Source organism: Diospyros lotus, chromosome 13, assembly GCF_014633365.1.
Source record: "Diospyros lotus cultivar Yz01 chromosome 13, ASM1463336v1, whole genome shotgun sequence".
In the NCBI taxonomy this organism is placed as follows: Eukaryota; Viridiplantae; Streptophyta; class Magnoliopsida; order Ericales; family Ebenaceae; genus Diospyros; species Diospyros lotus.
This window is the reverse complement of record NC_068350.1, coordinates 31,676,576-31,696,945: the sequence shown is the minus strand read 5'-3', so window position 1 is coordinate 31,696,945 and position 20,370 is coordinate 31,676,576. Positions and strand designations below refer to the sequence as shown.

General features: G+C 36.6%; 2 protein-coding genes and 1 long non-coding RNA gene across 7 annotated transcripts in view; 1 reads left to right on the top strand and 2 right to left on the bottom strand.

The window, feature by feature from the left end:
• Positions 1 to 896: 896 nt before the first annotated feature.
• LOC127788470 (uncharacterized) lies at positions 897 to 8,519 on the top strand. Of its 2 annotated transcripts, XM_052316763.1 has the most exons (6): positions 899 to 1,301; positions 2,016 to 2,189; positions 2,451 to 2,576; positions 6,963 to 7,163; positions 7,493 to 7,657; positions 8,049 to 8,519. In XM_052316763.1, the coding sequence occupies exons 1-6, from the start codon at positions 1,065 to 1,067 to the stop codon at positions 8,517 to 8,519; spliced, it is 1,374 nt and encodes a 457-aa protein (XP_052172723.1). In that variant the 5' UTR covers positions 899 to 1,064. The 2 variants fall into 2 exon arrangements, with proteins under 2 accessions (XP_052172724.1, XP_052172723.1); XM_052316764.1 differs by lacking the exon at positions 7,493 to 7,657 and having other exon boundaries at positions 897 to 1,301.
• Positions 2,027 to 8,087, bottom strand: LOC127788471 (uncharacterized). Its single transcript, XR_008020400.1, has 4 exons — positions 7,939 to 8,087; positions 7,452 to 7,528; positions 7,049 to 7,188; positions 2,027 to 2,175 (listed from the first exon to the last, which is right to left on the bottom strand). It is a non-coding gene; the product is annotated as an uncharacterized LOC127788471 (long non-coding RNA).
• A 1,042-nt stretch (positions 8,520 to 9,561) lies between the features above and the next one.
• Positions 9,562 to 20,370, bottom strand: part of LOC127788469 (uncharacterized) — a 30,665-nt gene continuing 19,856 nt past the window's right edge. For all 4 annotated transcript variants that reach the window (XM_052316759.1, XM_052316762.1, XM_052316760.1 and 1 more), the window contains 2 exons: positions 10,995 to 11,098; positions 9,562 to 9,991 (listed from right to left, as the gene is read on the bottom strand). In XM_052316759.1, the coding sequence (XP_052172719.1) occupies positions 9,886 to 9,991; positions 10,995 to 11,098 (210 nt within the window). In that variant the 3' untranslated portion in view covers positions 9,562 to 9,885. The remainder of the gene's footprint in view (positions 9,992 to 10,994; positions 11,099 to 20,370) is intronic.

Genomic DNA, 20,370 nt, shown 5'->3' with positions numbered 1-20,370 from the left:
CATATTTTTAACAACTAAAGATTAAGATTATTATAATATCTAAAGACTCATTCATATTACAATTGGAGAGCTATGAATTAACATATGACCATTTAATGACATGCAAGATTATCATTTAGGCCCGATACATATACTAAACGTTATCTAAATCTAACATTAGAGTACTAACACTAACACTTAGGAGATTAGGTTCATTTGCAATAAACCTATATCTAGTATTGGTTATTATCATCATCGTTCTCTCTTTTTCCTTCTCATTCTTTGCTTTAAATTTGGATTCATCTGCAATGAACCTAGGTAGTTGGATTCATTTCTAATGGTCTAGATTCATCCTCTCTCTTTCTCTTCGAATGGGGCCTTTAGTGGCCGAGGGCTAACCCTTTTTGGTTGCTTGTTTTTTTTTTTAAAATTAAAGAAGAGAAATGAAAGATAAAATGGTTATTTAATTTTTTTTTAACAAAAGAAGCTATTACTATTGTTTAAATGCTAAGAAATTTCTTATCATTTCAACAAATTTCAAGGATGTTGGTTACAATTCACCCAAAAGATAATGAAGAGAAAATTTAAAAATACTAAGAAATAAAACGTGCATAAGTGATCAGTGTATGGGGGAGGCGTGACGGGGCAATAGTTTTTTTTAAAAAATATATATATATAATATTTGGGCTTTCTATGGGCCCAATAATTGGGGCCCATTACAAGCCCCGCCACCACTTAACCATAAAAAGTACCTGAATTTTGATCTCCATCTCCTAATATCTGAGCCGTTTGCTCACAACTCCCATAAATCCAACGGCTTGGATCGAGTGGAACTCCATAACTGAATTTACGATTCTCGCCCCCAGTCGCTGTTATGTATAAATCTCTCTCTCTCTCTCTCTCTCTCTCTCTCTCTCTAAAAAAGGAGTTGGTTAGAAGTTTCTTGGTTTCCACGCGCACACAAATTCGCTCTCTCTCTCTCTCTCTCTCTCTCGTTTTGGTGGAAACCGTGGCGGTTTTCCGGTGGGTCAGGTGGTGGTTGCGGTGGCTCATTTACTGGCGGTTTTCTATCCGTGGCGGTAAAAATGGCGTATAGGAGGAGGCAAGGAATCACGAGGTCGGCCACTTTCAAAGAGGAAATTACTCGTTATCCAACGTCGTCTCCAGATGATGATCACAGGTACTCCTCGTCGTCGTCGTCCTCATCTCTGGCCGCTCAGGCCATCCGAGCCTCCGCTGCGCACCGCGATTCCTCTCTCTCCTCTGCTTATGACGGCGACTCTGCTTCCCTCTCCTCTCACAATCGCACACACTCCTTCAAGGTGAGATCTCTATTGGATTCATTTCCGCCTTTTCTCTTTAAAATCGTTATCTGATCGTACATTCCTGGAACTGATAGGGAAAGCCACCTCATAGTATCTCAAACGGGTGTTGTCTTTGTAGATCTGTGTATGATTATGTCCGTAGGCTCTCCCGTGAATGAGTTCTTCAATTTGGGGAGTAAAGCTGTAAAGGGATCTGACCGCACTAATTTTTTGATGCATATATACATTGGATTTTCTTATGAACTGGATTGTTGTGCCATAATTGTAGGTATCATATAAAATTTTCGGTATTGGTAGTCGAGCGGGCCGTACAAATGATATAAATGAGATTGATGGTTTACTTTAATGTCTCGGGAACCATTCTTCTGTTTAATTTGAGTTGTGGAAGTATGGAACAGATACCCTGGTGATACAGATATTATCTTACATCAAATGCAGAGAGAGAGAGAGAGAGAGAGAGAGAGAGAGAAAATAAAGGTTGATATTTTCTAATTTGTCTAGGTGGTTGGAGGGACTTGTTTTTTTTTTGTTTATATTTTGAAATTGATGGATTTGTGGATTTTGTTAAATTATGTTTCTGTTAAATGAATCAACCAGCCTTAGTTTACCTTCCTACACAGCTACTAGGATTTTGCTTTTAGTTCTACAGAAATTTTCAGTTTTGAAAATGTTCTCTTTCCAGCTAATGTAATGTGATGCTTTAAAACACAGGACCTCCCCACCCAAGAGTATGCATCACTTACAAATTCAAATGAAAACAAGGGGTTCTGGGGTGTTCTTGCTCAAAAAGCTAAAGCAATTCTTGAGGATGATGAAGTCTCCCAGCAACTTCAATCACCAAACAGAACGAGGCTTCAAATGCATGAGAACTCTGCAGATAACCAGGTAAACATTAACTTCCAACAAGATTTAGCAACTGTGCATTAAATTTACCAAAAAACCAAGTGAAAATAAGCCTCCCAATAACAGTTTTTAATTATCAAAGAGGTGACAATTATTTTCCCTTATCAAAGACATAACACTTCGTAGTTATGCAGTAAAACTTCAATCTAGAAATGCAAGCAGAAAATGAATTTTATAACACATTCGCTTTCTTGTCTGAAGCCATTGTCTATATCTTGTCGTTCTTACTATTCTAATTGCCAGTTCCATCAGCCATATCAATCACTTGAGAGCTCTAAGAAAATGGAGAATCCTAGAATACGAAGAGGCTTGGATGCACTTACATCTTCCCTTAATCACATTGGCGATACAATTGGAAATGCATTGGAGGTAAAGTATAACACATAATACTTCTGTAAATCAATTTGTAAATGGACGTGTAAATTTTAGGTTTTCTTGTCAGTCTTCTTAGGATAGAAACTGAATTCTTTTTTCAGTTAATAGTTTTGTTCTCTTCTCATCTTCTTGTGAAACTTTTCCAATATGAAGATGATGTTGGAGCTTTATCTCATCATTCCATCACTAGGGGGTTGCATCAAGAAGGGCATCCAGCATAAACTTTTGCCACATTGTTCGTTTGCATGGATTTGTATTGTCAATTTGGCATTATAAATATCGTACCACCGACCCTAACTAAGTTAAAATAAGGTGTAATTAATGATGATGAGTTATGTTCTCTTCTCTTTGTTAAGCTCTAAATCAACTTTAGATTTTACCAGTCTCTTCAATATTTACACAGTTTATTACAGTTTACAAATAAATAAATTTTCAAATGCACGAGTTTTTTTTTCCTATTTTATTTATAGAGAGATTAAGGCTTGTTGTTGTCGTATTCATTTCACAAATATTGGTTAAATAATCATTTGTGGCTGTAATTTGTCTTCCAATGTTATATTGTATTATGTACAGTGATCTTTCTTTCTAAATTTCTATGTGAATTTAACATAAGACCAATCCTGCTCTCAGAGATTACTTGCTGAGTTACTCCTTGTTGGAATTTTTATGGACTTCTCAAGCTATTTTATTGATAATCAAAGTACATATTTATACAACTTATTTAAAACAGAAAAAGCATAAAAAGTGTAGCCAAATCTGCTGCATGTTACATAACAGAAAAATTCCTAAAAAATAGCTGAAGACTAGATCAAGCCTAACACAACTTTGACAACTTCAATTCCATGTCAGCATTAAATCCTAACTTATTTGACTATTTCAACAGTATCATAAGTCATTATTCAACACTCCTCCTTGACTTTAAGGGTGCAAATGCAAAGCATTTTAATTTTGGCATGTATTGGATATAGCATATGGGCATTTTATGGTTTATAGTTATGAGGCATAGATATGGTTATGGGTTTTGGGGCATAGGCATTTTGGTTTATAATTATGAGGCATAGGCATTTTTTTGGGGGGCAGAGGCATGGATATGGTTTTTTGAGTAGAGTTAAAATAACTCCTCCTCATGTTGATCAGCAGTAGCTCTAGCTTCTCCTTCTTGTTGTTGTGATCTGCACACAATTGTTGCACTTTACATCGGGCCTCCACCAACACTTGTGTTGTGGATGATTGGTTTTTTTACAGTATGGGCAAGGTGGATAATTTCCACTATTGTTGTTTCCAGCATTTGCAAGCTTCTTGTTGTGATTCCAAACCTTTTTTTCACCGGTGGGCCTTGTTTGTGCCTACAAAGCTCCTTCGACGGCTCCTCCTATCCTCACAAGCCTTCTTTGTTGTTGAGCCTGTAAAGCATTAAGTAACTCTGCTAAGGAAATGCTTGATAGATCTTTTGCATTTTCTAGAGAAGAGATGGTGGCTTCATACCTCTCTGGAAGTGTAACAAGTATTTTTTCAATGATTCTTTGATCAGGAAAATCCTTACCTAACAACCTCACTTTATTAGCAAGGCTAAGCAACATGTCAGTGTACTCCTTCACAGTTTTTGACTCTTTCATTCTTTGCATTTCAAACTCTCTGATCAAGTTTAACACTTGCATATTCTTCACGCGTTCATTGCCTTGGTATTCTTCTTTGAGATGATCCCAAATGGCTTTTGCTAAAGACAGGTTCATGATTTTTGTGAAAATATTGAGAGAAACTGCAGCATACAAGTAGGCCATGGCTTTAGCCTTCCTTGTCTTCCTCTCCTAGTGAATCTTTATTTGGTTCACAGTTGGATTGGCCGACAAATCAGCGACTACATAATCTTCCTCAATTGCTTCCCAAAGATCTTATGCCTTGAGATGGACTTTCATTTTAATAACCCATACCTGATAATTGTCGCCACCAAATATCGGTGTTGCCGGCATTCCGTGACTTGATTTTGCTTCCATCTTTGTAGATTGTTGGCTTGAATTTGAGAGTTTGTGAATATGGTTTTTTTTTTTTTTGTTTCTCTCAACTCACAGGTCCCTCAAGAAAAATGCTCTGATACCACTTGTTGGAATTTTTATGGACTTCTCAAGCTATTTTATTGATAATCAAAGTACTTATTTATACAACTTATTTAAAACAGAAAAAGCATAAAAAGTGTAGCCAAATCTGCTGCATGTTACGTAACAGAAAAATTCCTAAAAAATGAAGACTAGATCAAGCCTAACACAACTTTGACAACTTCAATTCCATGTCAGCATTAAATCCTAATTTATTTGACTATTTCAGCAGCATCATAAGTCATTATTCAACACTCCTTTCAGCATTCTGTCAAAGCAACATAGTTATCTGATTCAATTACACAACTATCAGAATGTAAATTTGATAGGATCTCATTTTTTGCATTTCAGTAGTCAAAGGTTAGGTGAGTGTCACAACCTAGATGAATTAGGAAGTTATTTTTTATTTCAGTTGTTATGTATTTATTTAGTCGTTATTTATAGTTATGTTTTAGGAGTAGTGGGTATTATTTATAGTTATGGAGTAATGGCAATTATGGAGTAATGGGTAGGTAGTTGAGGAGTGGTAACTGCTTGGTATAATCTGTTGGTTAGCTTTATATATAAAGTCATAACCCAGTGTCGAGATTACGAATGAATTGCCAAGAAGTTATTGAAGTCTCTCATTTTCCCCTATTATTCTCTCTATTTCTCCCTACTTTCTGTCAGTTTCCCCCTCATTTCTGTCTGATTCTCAACATTATTCTTCCTATTTCTCCCTCAATTCCAATTCTATCTTCAAAGGAAACATTAGTTAGGACTAGGGTCCTAACATTTGGTATCAGAGCAGCAGTTTCTAGGTCTTAGATCTAGTTTTTGTGCAATTTCTCCATGGCTGATGGTTACCGGACACTTGAAGCTTCTATAGATAGATTTGAAAGGAAACTGGGCGAACTCATGATCATGATGGCCAAATAGTATCAGGTTAGTTTTCCAACGGAATTACTAAGGAATATTCTTATCCTATTATTCAAAGAAAGGTCCGGGATGTTCAGAAAATAGATCTAAAGGAACAACCTGATTCCTTAAAAAAAGAAGTTTCTAAAGAAGATGCTCAAGATGACTATCTCGGAAGTTTTGATCATGAGCTGATTGATTCAAACAATCAATCATTAGGATTGAAAGAAGTTAACGGAGAATATCTTGAGATTGAGAAAGAGACAGATGGTTCTAAAAACAAAAGTCCTAAGGATATTGTTTCTTTGCCTTTGGCTCCGGAGAGGGCTGAGGAGTCCATAACCAAAAGTCCTAAGGATATTGTTTCTTTGCCTTTGGCTCCGGAGAGGGCTGAGGAGTCCATAACTTTGGTTAAATTCGGCATCATGAAGTTAAGACCATTCTAGCAGGAGAATATCTCACTGCTATTCTAAATGTTTTTGATCTTGAACAATATGACAGTCTTGCTACCCATTTCAGATGGTGTAGATTAGTTTCTAGTGATGGTTTTAGTAGGGTAAGTAAAGTAGCTACTGCAAGGGAGCCTGAAATACTTGCTAAATAAACAGATGCTGCTTCCTCTTTCATCCATAACATGAAGTCAAGAAGGAGAAAGAAAAAGAGGAAAAAGAAAAGAGAAAGGAACAAGAGAAGGCGAAGGATGAATTAGATAGTGAAAACAAGGATTGGATGAAGAATATTGGTGAAGCTACTGAGATTTCTTGGGGACAAGAAATCTTTTAAGGGGGAGGGAATGTCACGACCTAGATGAATTAAGAAGTTATTTTTTATTTCATCTGTTATGTTTGTATTTAGTTGTTATTTATAGTTATGTTTTAGGAGTAGTGGATATTATTTACAATTATGGAGTAACAACTGTTATAAGGTAATGGGTAGGTGGTGGAGGAGTGGTAATCGCTTGGTATAATCTGTTGGTTAGCTTTATATATAAAGCCATAACCCACAATGCCCAGATTAAGAATGAATTGTTAAGAAGTTATCGAAGTCTCTCATTTTCCCCTATTATTCTCTTTATTTCCCCTCTCATTTTTGTCTGATTCTTCCTATTATTCTTTCTATTTCTCCTCCAATTCAAATTCTATCTTCAAAGGAAACATTAGTTAGGACTAGGGTCCTGACAATGAGCAAAAGTAACAGCTAATAACTGAGTTGAATTAACAAATAAAGTAAATAAATACTAAATAACAAAAGTAAGTAAATATATGAGTATGATTTATGTTATTTTAATGCCAATATCTTTCTCCAACAGATTAGCTTGTAGTCTTGTTAACTTTATACTCAGTTCAGATACAAAACACACTTCTTTCAATTTCATTCTATGCTTTTTCAGGAAGGACGCACCATTGTGGAGAATAAGACTCAAGATATTATTCATGAAACACGCAAACTACAGATTAGGAGAAAAGGAAGCAGTACTGAGGAACAGAATCAGGTCTCTGGAGTGTATAATCCATGGCCACAACCTTCAACGCAGTCCACACAACCACAGATGCAAACCAACAAAGAAACTCAGCTCAAGGCATCTCGCGATGTAAGGTGGCACATGTAGCATTTTCCTGGTTAAAAAAATAGAAGTTCATTAGGTTTTCAACCAACTCTAATCCACTTGAAGCTGTCAAATGATTCTGACATTAGCAAGATCGAAATCTCTTCACCCCTTGCTATTCCTTTAATCCATCAAGTTGATAGCAATTTAGACTTGTCCTATAATACTGAAACTAGTGTTAATTTAACATTTTGTTATTAGAAAAATCAGTTATAAAATCAAGGGTAGAAACCATAGGATTAACACTCGAATTCTGATGTGAATAGCATGTACCTGCCTCAGAATTGTGTTCTGGCCTTCATTTTCATTCACAGGTGGCAATGGCAACAGCTGCCAAAGCAAAACTCCTCCTGCGTGAGCTAAAAACTGTTAAAGCAGATTTGGCTTTTGCAAAAGAACGATGTGCTCAGCTGGAGGAAGAGAATAAAATTCTTAGAGAGGCTCGGGAAAAGGGAGACAATCCTGCAGATGATGATATGGTATTTCATATATTTTCTTTGTGCAATTTTAAGTAACACCAATGCCTTATTTTCACCTCTTACTTTTGTTTGATATATTCATTGAGGGAATTATGGTGAAGATAGGATGTAGGTAAGTTGGGAGGGACTAACACTAAGCATAGCGTGCCTGTGTGTCTCGCACGTGTCCATAGGCTGATTGCTACGAAAGAAACAATGACTATAGATGAAACCATAAAATCAATTGCAACTAACCAACCATATGGCTACGAAAAGAACCATACTGTTTCAATGTGCATTACCTGGGGTGAATTCACGATGAATCTGTTTCTTTTGCAAACCCTATTCGGCCGAAGTATTTATCAAGTATGATTATAACCCGATATTATCGTTTGCTGTATTGTTGTTTCAGATACGCCTTCAACTCGAGACCCTCTTGGCTGAGAAGGCTCGCTTGGCACATGAGAACTCTGTATATGCTCGCGAGAACCGCTTCCTTAGGGAAATTGTCGAATACCACCAGCTCACCATGCAGGATGTTGTCTACATTGATGAGGGAATTGAGGAGGTTACCGAAGTTTATCCCATTCCCGCTGTCTCAAGGACGCTCTCTGTATCCCCGCCCTCAATTACGCCCCCGCGTTCACCTTGCCAGATGTTCCCATCTACTGCTGCATCATTGAAGGAGGCGATTTCAATCCATGTCCAGCCACAAGCAACAGCAGATGTTACTCAGATTGAGACACCAACAGGAGATGTTCCTCAGATTGAAACACCAACAAGTTGTAGTAGTGAAGAGAATGTTCCTCAAACTGAGGCACTACGAACTTCTAATGGTCCAATCTCACAAGATGCAAAAATACAGTCAAATGCTGCATCCTGATTCAATTTCATTTCCTCGCTATCTGGGTCGGGTAAAATTTTATGTAAAATTAGTCCATTTTTTTTATTCGTTTCTTTCGCTTTTGGAGATAAGTTGAGATGAGAGGTGAGGGTTTGGAAATCTTTTCATTTTCATTCTTTTTTTTTTTTTGTTTTTTTTTTTTTTTTTTTGTTTTCTGTATATTAGCTAGGATGGGTTTTGAAGATCTGTTATTAAATAATAACATGGGTTAATTATAGTTTGGTTTGCACCCTCACAATTTACACATGCTCTCACTTTAATCCTTCCACATTTAGGGGAAAAAGAAAAAACACAAACACAAACACAAACAAAAGCAATTTCTTTTGCAATGGAAGGTAGGCTCTCTGATTGTGGGAAGAAGAAGAAGAAACCTTGTAGAGATATACCTAGTACTTGTGCTTTGGATTTGGGATATGTTGTAGTTTGATAGCAGAGGGGAAGATTTTGGGTTTTAGTTAGTTGTATCGGGGTTGGTTGTGGTGGTTGTGCCTTGTGAATGCTGAGGACTTGCTTTTGTAAGTCCCTTAAATTTTATAATTTTCTGCTTTCATTCTCAAAATTTTGATTAGTGCAAAAGAAAATGCTGTTTGATTGATATTTTTTTTTCCCCCAATTTGAGAAAGGTCAATAGCCAATAGTTCTCCAAATATTCAATGCTTTTCTATCTTATACTTCGAGGACACAAAAGTAAAATATAATTTATTTTTAAATAATGTCTATTTATAACATCTTTTTAGGATTCAAACACTCTTTTATCTTGTAGGTGAGTGATAAATCCATGTTTTTTGAACTAATAAAGGTGATTGTATATGGACTAAATAAAAATAAACTATAATAAATATACATTATCAAATAATCCAAGTGCTAGCGAAGATAGAAAAACCCATATCCAGGAGGAGGTTTGGCGTCCTATTCATTTGAGTTGGAAACAAGTCTTGTTTCTTCTTGTGGGGGTTTATTTGTCCTCTCACGCCCTATTGGAACTGTTCAATTCAGGAAAACATCAACCAGATCTGATGGATGCATCCAATATATCTCTGTACATTTTCATTCAAATAGCTTTCACCTATGTCAAATGTCACAGTAATTAAGATGCTAAATTTACACCGCAAAGCCATAAGCATATACTCCAATCTTTTCAATATTACAGCATGTTAACTAGCATATTACCACTGGGAGGAGTTCCATCCACGGACTCCTGCCTAATTTCCAGCAGCAACTCAAGAACAAGGCCGGGCAAGGCTCTGCAAGTTTTACACAACCAAGGAGACAGGCTGCTTTCGGGGGAAGATCTTGATCTAATCTTCAAAGCAGGAAAGCTCCCTTGGCATCATGGTAATTGGTTTTAGAATATCTGGAGTAACAGACTAGTGGATCCATCACCAAATGATTTGAGATCTGCAGGTTTCACCAAAGCCCGGCACAGCGGGCATGTTCTTTCCTTCTCAAACCTGGAAACACCAGATTCTGTCATCTAATACAGATATTGGATGGGAAAATTGATATAATAACACATGTATATGCAGAGAGAGAGATTTGACCAAAAACAGGACATGATTTGTGTTGCAGGATAAATCTTGCACCACCACCTATTTGCCCTTTCACGAGGGCTTGCTAAATATCACAACGAGCTTCACCTAAAAATAGAATTATGCCCAGGAGCATTTTTTTTACTGTAATTATTATGTTATTCAAAGCTAAAAATAACCCAAGAAGCTTGTGGTAGTTAATGCAATCAAGGCCGACAGTGCTCATAGGTAATTGATCTCCAATGTCATTCAGCATTATGCGTGTGGTCTATCAAGCTATTTGATCTATTTCAAGTGTTCCAACTGTTCATTAAAAAGACATCTATCCTGTCCTGTGAGGCATGTAATCAGCTCGACCACTAATGTAGCCAAATCAAATATAATGCAATTCCAAAATGCCACATGACAATGAAGAGAATTAGTGAACTCTTAAACCACATCAAAATGAAAAACACCCATACAACCCTTATCATTGTAAGAAATTATTTCAAGTGGTGCTTGTCTCCAGTATTATCCCTCAATTAAAACCATGCGATTCCTAGCAATGGAAGTGAGATAAACAACCCCCTCTCCATCTCCCCACCCACCAGCCCGCACACACAAAAAAAAAAAAAAATGGATCAACACAGGGAAGCATTGCTTTTAAGATTTTTTCATTTCAAGTGCAAGAGCTCTCGGGTGATTGATTCAAATATACATGTAACAAGTCTCCATTTACTCTATCCTTGTTTGGAAGAAGTGGGGAGGTTGAGATGGGCTACTATATGTTGTCAAAAGAGAACAAAAATATAAAAACCAGCAAAAAGTTACCATAACAATCACAAACTTGAGAAATAGTTGCAACTTAAGGTGTATGAATTGCTCTGCCGGACAATATAGATTGAAGTATAAAAATGTAGAGCTAAATGGAGGAATGAAAACTAACCATTCAGATACACAGTCTTCACAAAATATGTGTTTACAACGCAGTAAGATTGGAGCGTGCATTTTTTCCTGGCAGATAGCACAAAGATCACCTGCTGCACTGACCTGCATTAGATCACACCAAGTGCTGTAGTCATTTCTGTTCGAGGTAATATTATGCAATAATGCACCCGAGAAATAAAATAAAACATCAAGTCAAAACACTGCAAAGAAAATCAACTAAATATAATTGATTACATGTAATGAGCAGCTGCAAGGGTGTAGCAGTAATTCATTATTTCCGCAACACATCAAATTGCAGAAAGACCACAAAAATTTTAGCAAGCAGGACAAATGCAACAAAAAGCAAATCAACAAATCAGTAAAATCGGCAGCATGTTATGAGGAATTTTGGGGTTGCAGCAGTTATTCACTTTTTCTGTAAAACAACAAATTGCAGAAAGATCACAGTAAGTTTAGCACTGGACCAAGACAAGCATTCTTCTTAACTGAAAGCTAAGAAAATAATTTAGGAAATAGATCATAGATTACCAAAAGAGGAGAAGAGAGAGGGGGGAGGGAATGGCAAGGTTGTGCAAGAAGGGCCTGATCAAGGTATATCATACATTTAAACAGCAGAATTTTTACAGACTGTGATAGAAATTGTAGAATACCAAGTTTCACATTGTGCCCATGGAGGTAAAGCATGTTGACAAAGAAGAACAAATATCACCAGAATATGTAGCACTGACCAATGATAGGCAACAGTACACTTATTAAGAAAATGAAAGAATCCACTAGAACAAAATGTAAATAACCTGCAACACAGGTAAGAAGTAATAATATAACAATAGAAGGTCAACAATAACAAAAAGTAGACCAGCAACAATGTGCAATGAAATTGTGATAGCATGAAAAATGTCAAATTGATATAGCATTGGTGGATTTAACAAAAGATTCATCCAGTCACTCCTTAAAACTTGTAATAACCAAGTTGATCTGATTGCAAAAACTTTTGCACCCATTTATTTTAAGAAAGAAATAGAGGGTAGGTTTGGTAGCAACAATAAGGTTCCTTCACAAGTTTGAGTAGTGGAAACGACCTCCTTTTAAAGCAAGGTAAGGATGTGCCCAAAAATGACCCTCCCTTGAACCTTGCAAAACGGAGAGCCTCGTGCACAAGGGAGGAGGGGAGAAAGCAATTGTGTTTGGTTTAACCAATTCTTCAATTGCAAATGTTAGTTATAGATCTTGTCCATCTAACCTTCAATTGCAAATGCAACTAGCTATAGGCTGTCACTTTAGCCTATAAAACAACTGTCCAATAATAACCTTCAGCTTCCTTTCTTAAATTTTCAGCATATTACATATTTTGGGTTCTATCTCCCACTTTTATCTGTGGAGATAAAATTATGATCTGCATTCCAGAAGGCTCTAAAAATCATGGTGAAGGCTCTGATACATTTTGTAGTCAGTTTTGCAGCACTGACTGATGCAGAACCCAAACTAAAAGAAATAAGAATAATCCCGATTACTCAAAACCAATATCATTATTCAATATTATTCATCAAAATCTGTCATTCAATACTTCCTCAAAAGAGTATTTATAGACAATTAATAGATATAAACCTATTCTAACAAGACTTCCTTTTTAACTAGGATTCCTTTATGTAAAGGTAATCCTAATCTAATTAGGATTCTAGGACATTAAAAGAAACTAGGAAACAAATTAAAATAAAGAAATTAATAAAACAATATTAGTTTCTACTTTTACACCTAAAATATTGTTTCCCGAAATATTTATCTTTATGATCTTCACCTGGTGCTTTTTACCAGATTTTTTCTACAACCACACCATTTAGTGGTTTGAGATATAACTTATAGATTCCTGTAGAACTATGACTTGATATCTTTTTGACAAATGCTTCTTTTGGAAGTCTCCTTCACTGACTTCACTGTGATTTTAGAGCCTTCTAGAATGCGCATCACAACTTAATCATTTTATTTTAATCCAACACTTAATAATCTTTTTATATAAAACTTAAACACATAAAAATGGTGACCAAAAATAGATAAAGTAGTGGTGCCAATGAACTCAACAGGTACAGCCCCAAATTGAGTAATTATCAGTTAGTGTCGTGGTTGGAGTTGTTAAGGGCCACATGGTCTGTAGATAAGTAAAACAGCACTGGAAGAAACTGTGATGAATGTCATTGACTGATGAAGTATGTCCAGATGATCCTTAGCTTACATGCAATTTTGCCATACTTTGGCTAGAAAGCGTTGAAGCTGCAGCTAGGTAAGAAGTATGGGTAAGAGCTATGGAAGAAGAGATTGAAGCAAGAGCTTCATGGTGATAAGAAGAAACTGAAAGAAAATACGAGAAGGGAGAGAGAGGATTTTCCACTGGAAGATGCTATCTATTCTCAAGTTACAGAAATAAAGGGTTAGCTGAGTATTTATATTCAGCTACCCTTGATAACAACAACTTGCAAGTTGCAGCAAGTTATAACAACCTAACTAACAAGAGACAACTGTCACAACAGATTTAAAACAACCTTCAACAGAATTAAAACCAACCTAACAGCACTTTTAACCATAGCATAACAAGAAATTACACACAAACAAAATTAACAAAATTATTTCTCTTCCACATTCCCCCTCAAATCAGACTCCATAGCAGAAGAAGTCTTGAGATGTAGCTTGTCTGAAATAGCAGCAGGACCATGAGATAGGTGACAGTTTAAGACCAAGTTTATGACATAGGAACAAAAATCTATCTCGTGCTAATCCCTTAGTGAAGATAACAGCAACTTGATAGAGAGTAGGAATGTATCTGATTTCAACTTCACCATTCTCAACCTTCTTACGAACAAAGTGAACATCAATTTCAATATGTTTAGTACAGGAATGAAACACAGGATTTTCAGCTATACTTTTTGCTGCTAGATTATCACTCCATATAATTGGAATTTTAGCACATGGATATCCTAATTCAGAAAACAATGACTTCAGCCACAAAATTTCAGTGACACCCTATGCAATAGCCCTATACTCAGCTTCTCCAACAAATCTGGCTACCCCATATTGTTTCCTTGAACCCCAAACCAACAGATTTTTGCCAAGAAAGACACATAACCCGTTGGTAGACTTTCTTGTAACTTTACAACCAGCATGATCAACATTCGTATAAACTATGAGAGACAAATCACCAGGAAAGGGAGTAAACAATAAATCCAGATCAATTGTACCCTTAAGATACCGAAGCAACCTCTTGCAAGCCAACCAATGTTGTTGTTTTGGTGAAGACAGAAATTGACTTAGCTTATTCACCACAAAAGCAATATCCGATTAGGTATATGTGAGATATTGAAGAGAACCAATAATAGTTCGATAAAGAGACGGATCAAAAAATGATTCACCATCATTTGTCAAAGATACTCCCAGATTAGCTAGTGTAGCACAGGGCTTACAATCTTGCATGGCTGCCTTTTTCAACAAGTCTATTGTATATTTGGACTAAGTAAGATAAATTCCACTGTCTCAGTGAGTTTCAAACTCTAGGAAGTAATTCACTGATCCTAGAGTTTTGAGAGCAAAATGAGTGTCTAGATCTCAAATAAAGGACTGAGGACTTTAGAATCAAAACCAGTAAGAAGAATGTCATCCTCATAAACAAGGATGAACAAAACATAGTGTGAAGACTTCTTGATAAAGAGAGAAGCATCAGAAACTGCTCTTATAAAACCCCAACCTTGTAAGGCAGTTCTTAGTTTTGTGTACCAAGCTCAAGGAGCTTGCTTAAGACCATACAAAGACTTCTTTAATCGACAAACATGAGAAGGAAATTGAGAACTAACAAATCCTTCAGGTTGTGATATGTACACAGTTTTAGTTAAGTCCCCATTAAGAAAGGGCATTATTTACATCAATTTGTTGAATATCCCAACCAAAAGTATCAACCAAAGAGAATAAGACCCGAATAGTAGATGTCTTAACCACTAGACTAAAAGTTTTAGCATAGTCAATACCAGGAGTTTGAAGAAATCCCTTAGCTACTAACAAGGCTTTATACTTGAGAATAGATCCATCAAAATTATACTTAACACAAAACACCCATTTGCAACCAATAAGATTCATATCAGTGGAGAAGGGAACAAGATCCCATGTGTCATTATGCTGTAATGCAGAAAACTCTTCTTGCATAGCTTTAACCCACCGAGGATCTAAGAGAGCATCATGAACTGAAGTAGGCTCTAGGGTACTCGCTAAGGCATGAGGAGAAGTAGAAACAAGCTGTTTGGACTTAGACCTAGTAATCCTAGGATGAATAGAAGGAGCTGGGGAAGCTATAGACTTAGGTAAGGCATTGGATATGGGTTGATGAGAAGAAATAGGGACCAAAGGAGGGTTAGAAGAAGAAGGTTCAACAGAAGAAGAAGATAAGGGAGGGATAGAAGACTGTACTACCCGAGGAGAGGAAGAACAAGGAGATGAAGAAGAAAAGGAATGAAGAAATAGAGTGGAAAAACTGTTAGAATTGACTTAGATGGAGAGGGGCAAGAAGAAGATGAAAACAAGGTAGGAAAGGAAATTCATCAGGGTTAAATTGAACATGCCGAGAAACATAAACTCAACCTGACGGATGTAAACACTTATAACCATCTTGAACATGACTATATCCAAGAAATACATATTTGGTGGAGTGAAAATCAAATTTGTGCTTATTATAGGGTCGAAGATAAGGAAAACAAACATAGCCAAAGGGTTGAAGAGACAAGTAATTAGGTTGCTTCTGATAAAGCAATTCAAAAGGAGAGGTAAAATTGAGAGGAGAGGCTGGTAACAAATTTACAATGTAGACAATAGTTTGAAATGCTTCTGCCCAAAATTATAATAGCATATGAGCATGGGCTACTAAAGTAAGACCCATCACAGGAATATGCCTATGTTTTCTTTCAGCAACACCATTTTATTGATGAATATGAGGACATGTTAAGCGAAGTTGAATGCCATAATCATCAAGATAGGGTAAAAAGGCTTGAAATTCTCCACCATTATTAGATTGTAAGGCCTTAAGTTTGGACTGATATTGTAATTCAACAAATTTGTGAAATGTTATAAAGGTAGATAAGGCATCGGATTTACGTTTCAATGGATATAACCATGTGTATCTAGTATAGGCATCAACAAAGATGATATAATACCTATATCCTTCTGTAGAAAGAATAGGAGATGGACCCCATAGATTAGAGTAAACTAATTCCAATGGTTTCTTTGCTTTGATTTTACAAGTGGAAAAAGGAAGTTGATGCGACTTTCCAATTTTACAGGAATCACAAAAAGGAAGAGAAGAACTAGAACAAGGAATATGAATTATATTCAATACTGATTGCAATACATGAAAAGAATGATGCCCTAATCTTGCATGCCACTGTTGACATACAATTTTATTTTGAGCTATATTTGCATTTGAAGACAGTTCATGACAAAATGAAGGTTGTCTTTTACATTTATTTGACACTGAATTCAAAGAAGAAACACTTGTGGCAAAAGCCTTGGGCTTGATTGATGAAAATGACTCGGACACAGCATGATCAAATGCTAGAGAGAGTTGATAAAGGCCATCTTTAAGGAGTTCTCGGAGTAGTACCAGCCTTGTACCCTCGTCCTTAATCAAACAAGAATTAAAAAGAAATTCAACAACCACATTGTTATAAGCTAGAACACACTAATAAGATTTTTCTTCGCATGAGGAACATGAACATTTAACAAAGAAATAATAGAAGTAGGTTTTGTTTGAGTATAGAGTTGACTAAGACCAATATTGGAAATAGAAAGTTTCTTACCATTTCCAACTGTAACTTTGTCAACACCATGGTACGGAGAATGCAACAAAAGATTATTGAGGCTGGAAGTTATGTGGTTTGTTCCTCCGGAGTCAACAAACCATGAAGGATCCCCATTATAGGAAGGCAAAGAAGGATGAGGCTGAGTTTTTGAGGTTTGTGGAAGATTACCATAATGAGCCCCTTGAATAGAATCTACTTCACTCAGGAAAACTTCATTAGAATCACTTGATAGAGCAAGATATGCTTGTGGATCAGACTGTGACACACTACCAGTTCGTCCAAAATTCTGACTAGGAAATCTTTGGAAATTTCTTTCAAACCTATGATAACACTTATCAACAAAATGTCTAGATTTTTCACATAATTGACAGTAAATTCTCCTAGCATTAGATCTGTCACATCCTCTATCTCCTCTATGAATAAAACCTCCTCGATTGTGAATAGGTCCACTCTCATTTTTAGACCAATAGGATGCAACGTTTGCATTCATAGATGATGTAGTAGTATCAAAATTGAGAACAGAAGACATCGAAGCATTTTTGGCAGCCAGCCTTTGCTTATGCATCAACAAGAGATATTGAACCTTTTCTAGGTTTATATCAACCATTTGATATGTGATAAGACTAACAACAATTTCATAACTAAGAGGTTCTCCAATGGATGCTAGTGCATGCCCTATGGTTTTGATTTTCAAAATATACTCATTAACAGAGAGTCATTTTTCACCGATCTTAACTGTTGTTTTAGTTGAAAAGATTTAGCAACAGTTTGTTGGGAATATAGATTCTAAAAAACTGACTATATCTCAACAGATGATTCACAATAAATCACCTGTGCAAGGACTTCTTTATCAATTGTGGAAAATAACCAACCAAGAAGGAGTTGATCTGACCTGATCCAAGTGAGATAATCAGAATTTACAACCTGAGCATTGGATTCAGTAGAAGCCGGATCTGACATGTATTTCACCGGTGGTGTAGACTTGTTTATGAATGGCATCAAATCGGACGCCTTAATGGTCGCCAGAATCTGCGCCTTCCAGAAAAGATAGTTGTTGGTATCCAGCTTGATAGAAATAAAATTGAACGCCTTTGCAACAGCTGAGAAATCGGACTGTGATGCTGATGACAAAGAAGAGGATCGATGCAGAGCTAAAGAAATGCATTCTTGATATTCCGCCATTGACGTTTGTCTATGGCTCTTATACCATGAAGAAAGAGCTTCAAGGTGATAAGAAGAAACTGAAAGAAAATACGAGAAAGGAGGGAGAGGATTTTCCACTGAAAGATGCTATCTATTCTCAAGTTACAGAAATAAAGGGTTAGCTGAGTATTTATATTCAGCTACCCTTGATAACAACTTGCAAGTTGCAGCAAGTTATAACAACCTAACTAACAAGGGACAACTGTCACAATAGATTTAAAACAACCTTCAACAGAATTAAAACCAACCTAACAGCACTTTTAACCATAGCATAACAAGCAATTGCACATAAACAAAATTAACAAAATCATTTCTCTTCCATAGAGATAAAAAAGATTAAAAAGAAGGCAAAGGATTTATTGGGGTGAAATGGGTCTACAGGATAAGGCATTTCCAGGATAGTTCAATACAGAAGCATAAGGTAAGGCTTGTGTCAAAGGGCTACTCACAGCAACCAGCAATCAACTACAATGAAAATTAGCCCAGACACAATAAAAGCATTAATTGCCGTTGCTTCTCAAAAGAAATGGAGAATCTACTAACAGGATGTCAAGTCAGCATTCTTAAATGGGCTACTAGAAGATGATATATATGTAAGAGCAACAAAAAGGGTTCGTGGTCGAAGGAGAGGAAAGCAAAGTTCTGTGTCTGAAGAAAGTTCTTATGGTTAAAACAACAAAATATCAAGCCTTAAACCCACTATGTGGGGTCAGCTACATAAATTCTAACTTACTAGTCACTTTATCTATCAAGACAACAAAGTAAATACAAATATTACTTTGAAAATGTAACCTGCATGGTCATGCAATAACCCAATTAAACCCATTTAAGTTTTCAGATCCTCTATCATATCATAAATTAGCTCTGTTAGAAAACGAGCAGATTCCTTCCTAATATTGTTTGTATCGCGTATAATGCTGATTGTCTTTCTGATTTGATTGTATTTTACAGTTGTCAGTTGTTTCCTTTTCTATACATATTTCCTAAGCTAGTTTAGGAAACTATCCAATTAGGAATCTTCCTAATTAGACTTAGGAAACTGCCTATAGGAGTGATAGGCACGTATATATGTTGAATTTTTCCCTCAAAATGAATAAGATTGGATGCTTTATTCTTCTTCTTGACATGGTATCAAAACCCTAGGTTCTACCCTTGAAATAAGGTCTTCCTCAGTCGTTTGTGGCCAAAACCTTCTTTGATCCAATTGTCTGTCATGACCTTAGGAGTAATAGAGGGGCAATATTATATTAGGATTATAATAATTTGTTAGAAGATATTTTGCAAGGTGTTAGCAAGTCGTTAGGAGCACATGAAGGCTACTTGTAAGAGGATGGCATCATGTGAAATGAAATGGAATTCCTTTCTTTCTAATTCTCTATATCCCTCTCTCTTTTCTCTCTTATTCTCCCTCTCTTTTTTGTTGACTTCTCTCCCTCCAATTCATCAATTATGATTTCTCCCCTAATTCCAATCACAACCCTAGGTAACCCTAGGAATGTGACAAATGGTATTAGAGCTAGTCGCTCATCGACTGTGATTCTGGCAAATTTCCTAGAACTTTGGTTTGAATGTATGACTTTCCGACAGGGATCTAAACAGGCAATTCGTAGCTATTGACTGGTGAGTGTGAGCAGCGTTTCCGATTTGATTTTGAGGAATCAGAGGGCAAGACATAATTGAGAGAGCAAAGCAACTCTTGGTTTGAAATTGAGAGGCAAAGCACAAGAGGTGATCATTAGTCGTAGCCACAAAAGCCGATTACAGGTTGCCGACTTGGAGGCGATCAGTCATTGTGAGGTTGTTCCGCTGTTAGTGAAACAGCATTGGGCGATCTATGATGAGCTAGATTAGAGCCAAGATATCGCCGAAAATCGCCTTTGTAGGAAGAGAGATTAGAATCGACCTGCTCGATTCTTTAGAAGATTGTAATAGAGCAGCTCCTTGACTCCTTCTGCTCCAGTTAATTGAGGCCCAGGATTGAAGGCGAAGCAAGAGGAATTCGTGGCTATTTGACCTAGGTGACTACTGTGAGGCGATCAATTCTCCTAGGCGGCTGCATGTGAGACGATTTCGAACGGAATTCCGATGACTATGGAAGCTAAGAGTGGGCAACCTTCAAGAGGCCACAATAAAGCTGATCAAGTATAGACCCAGGTGATTTTTGATCGATTCCTAGCAACAATAGAAATCAATTGTACTCTCAAAAAGATTGCAGCGGTACAGGTTGATTTTCAGAAGTAATTGCGCAGCTAAAGTTTCGGTTTTAGAGTGCGCAACAGAAGTAATTGTAAAGTGGAAGCGTTGGTTTCAAAAGTTGTGTAACAGGTTTCCGAAGTTGTTTAG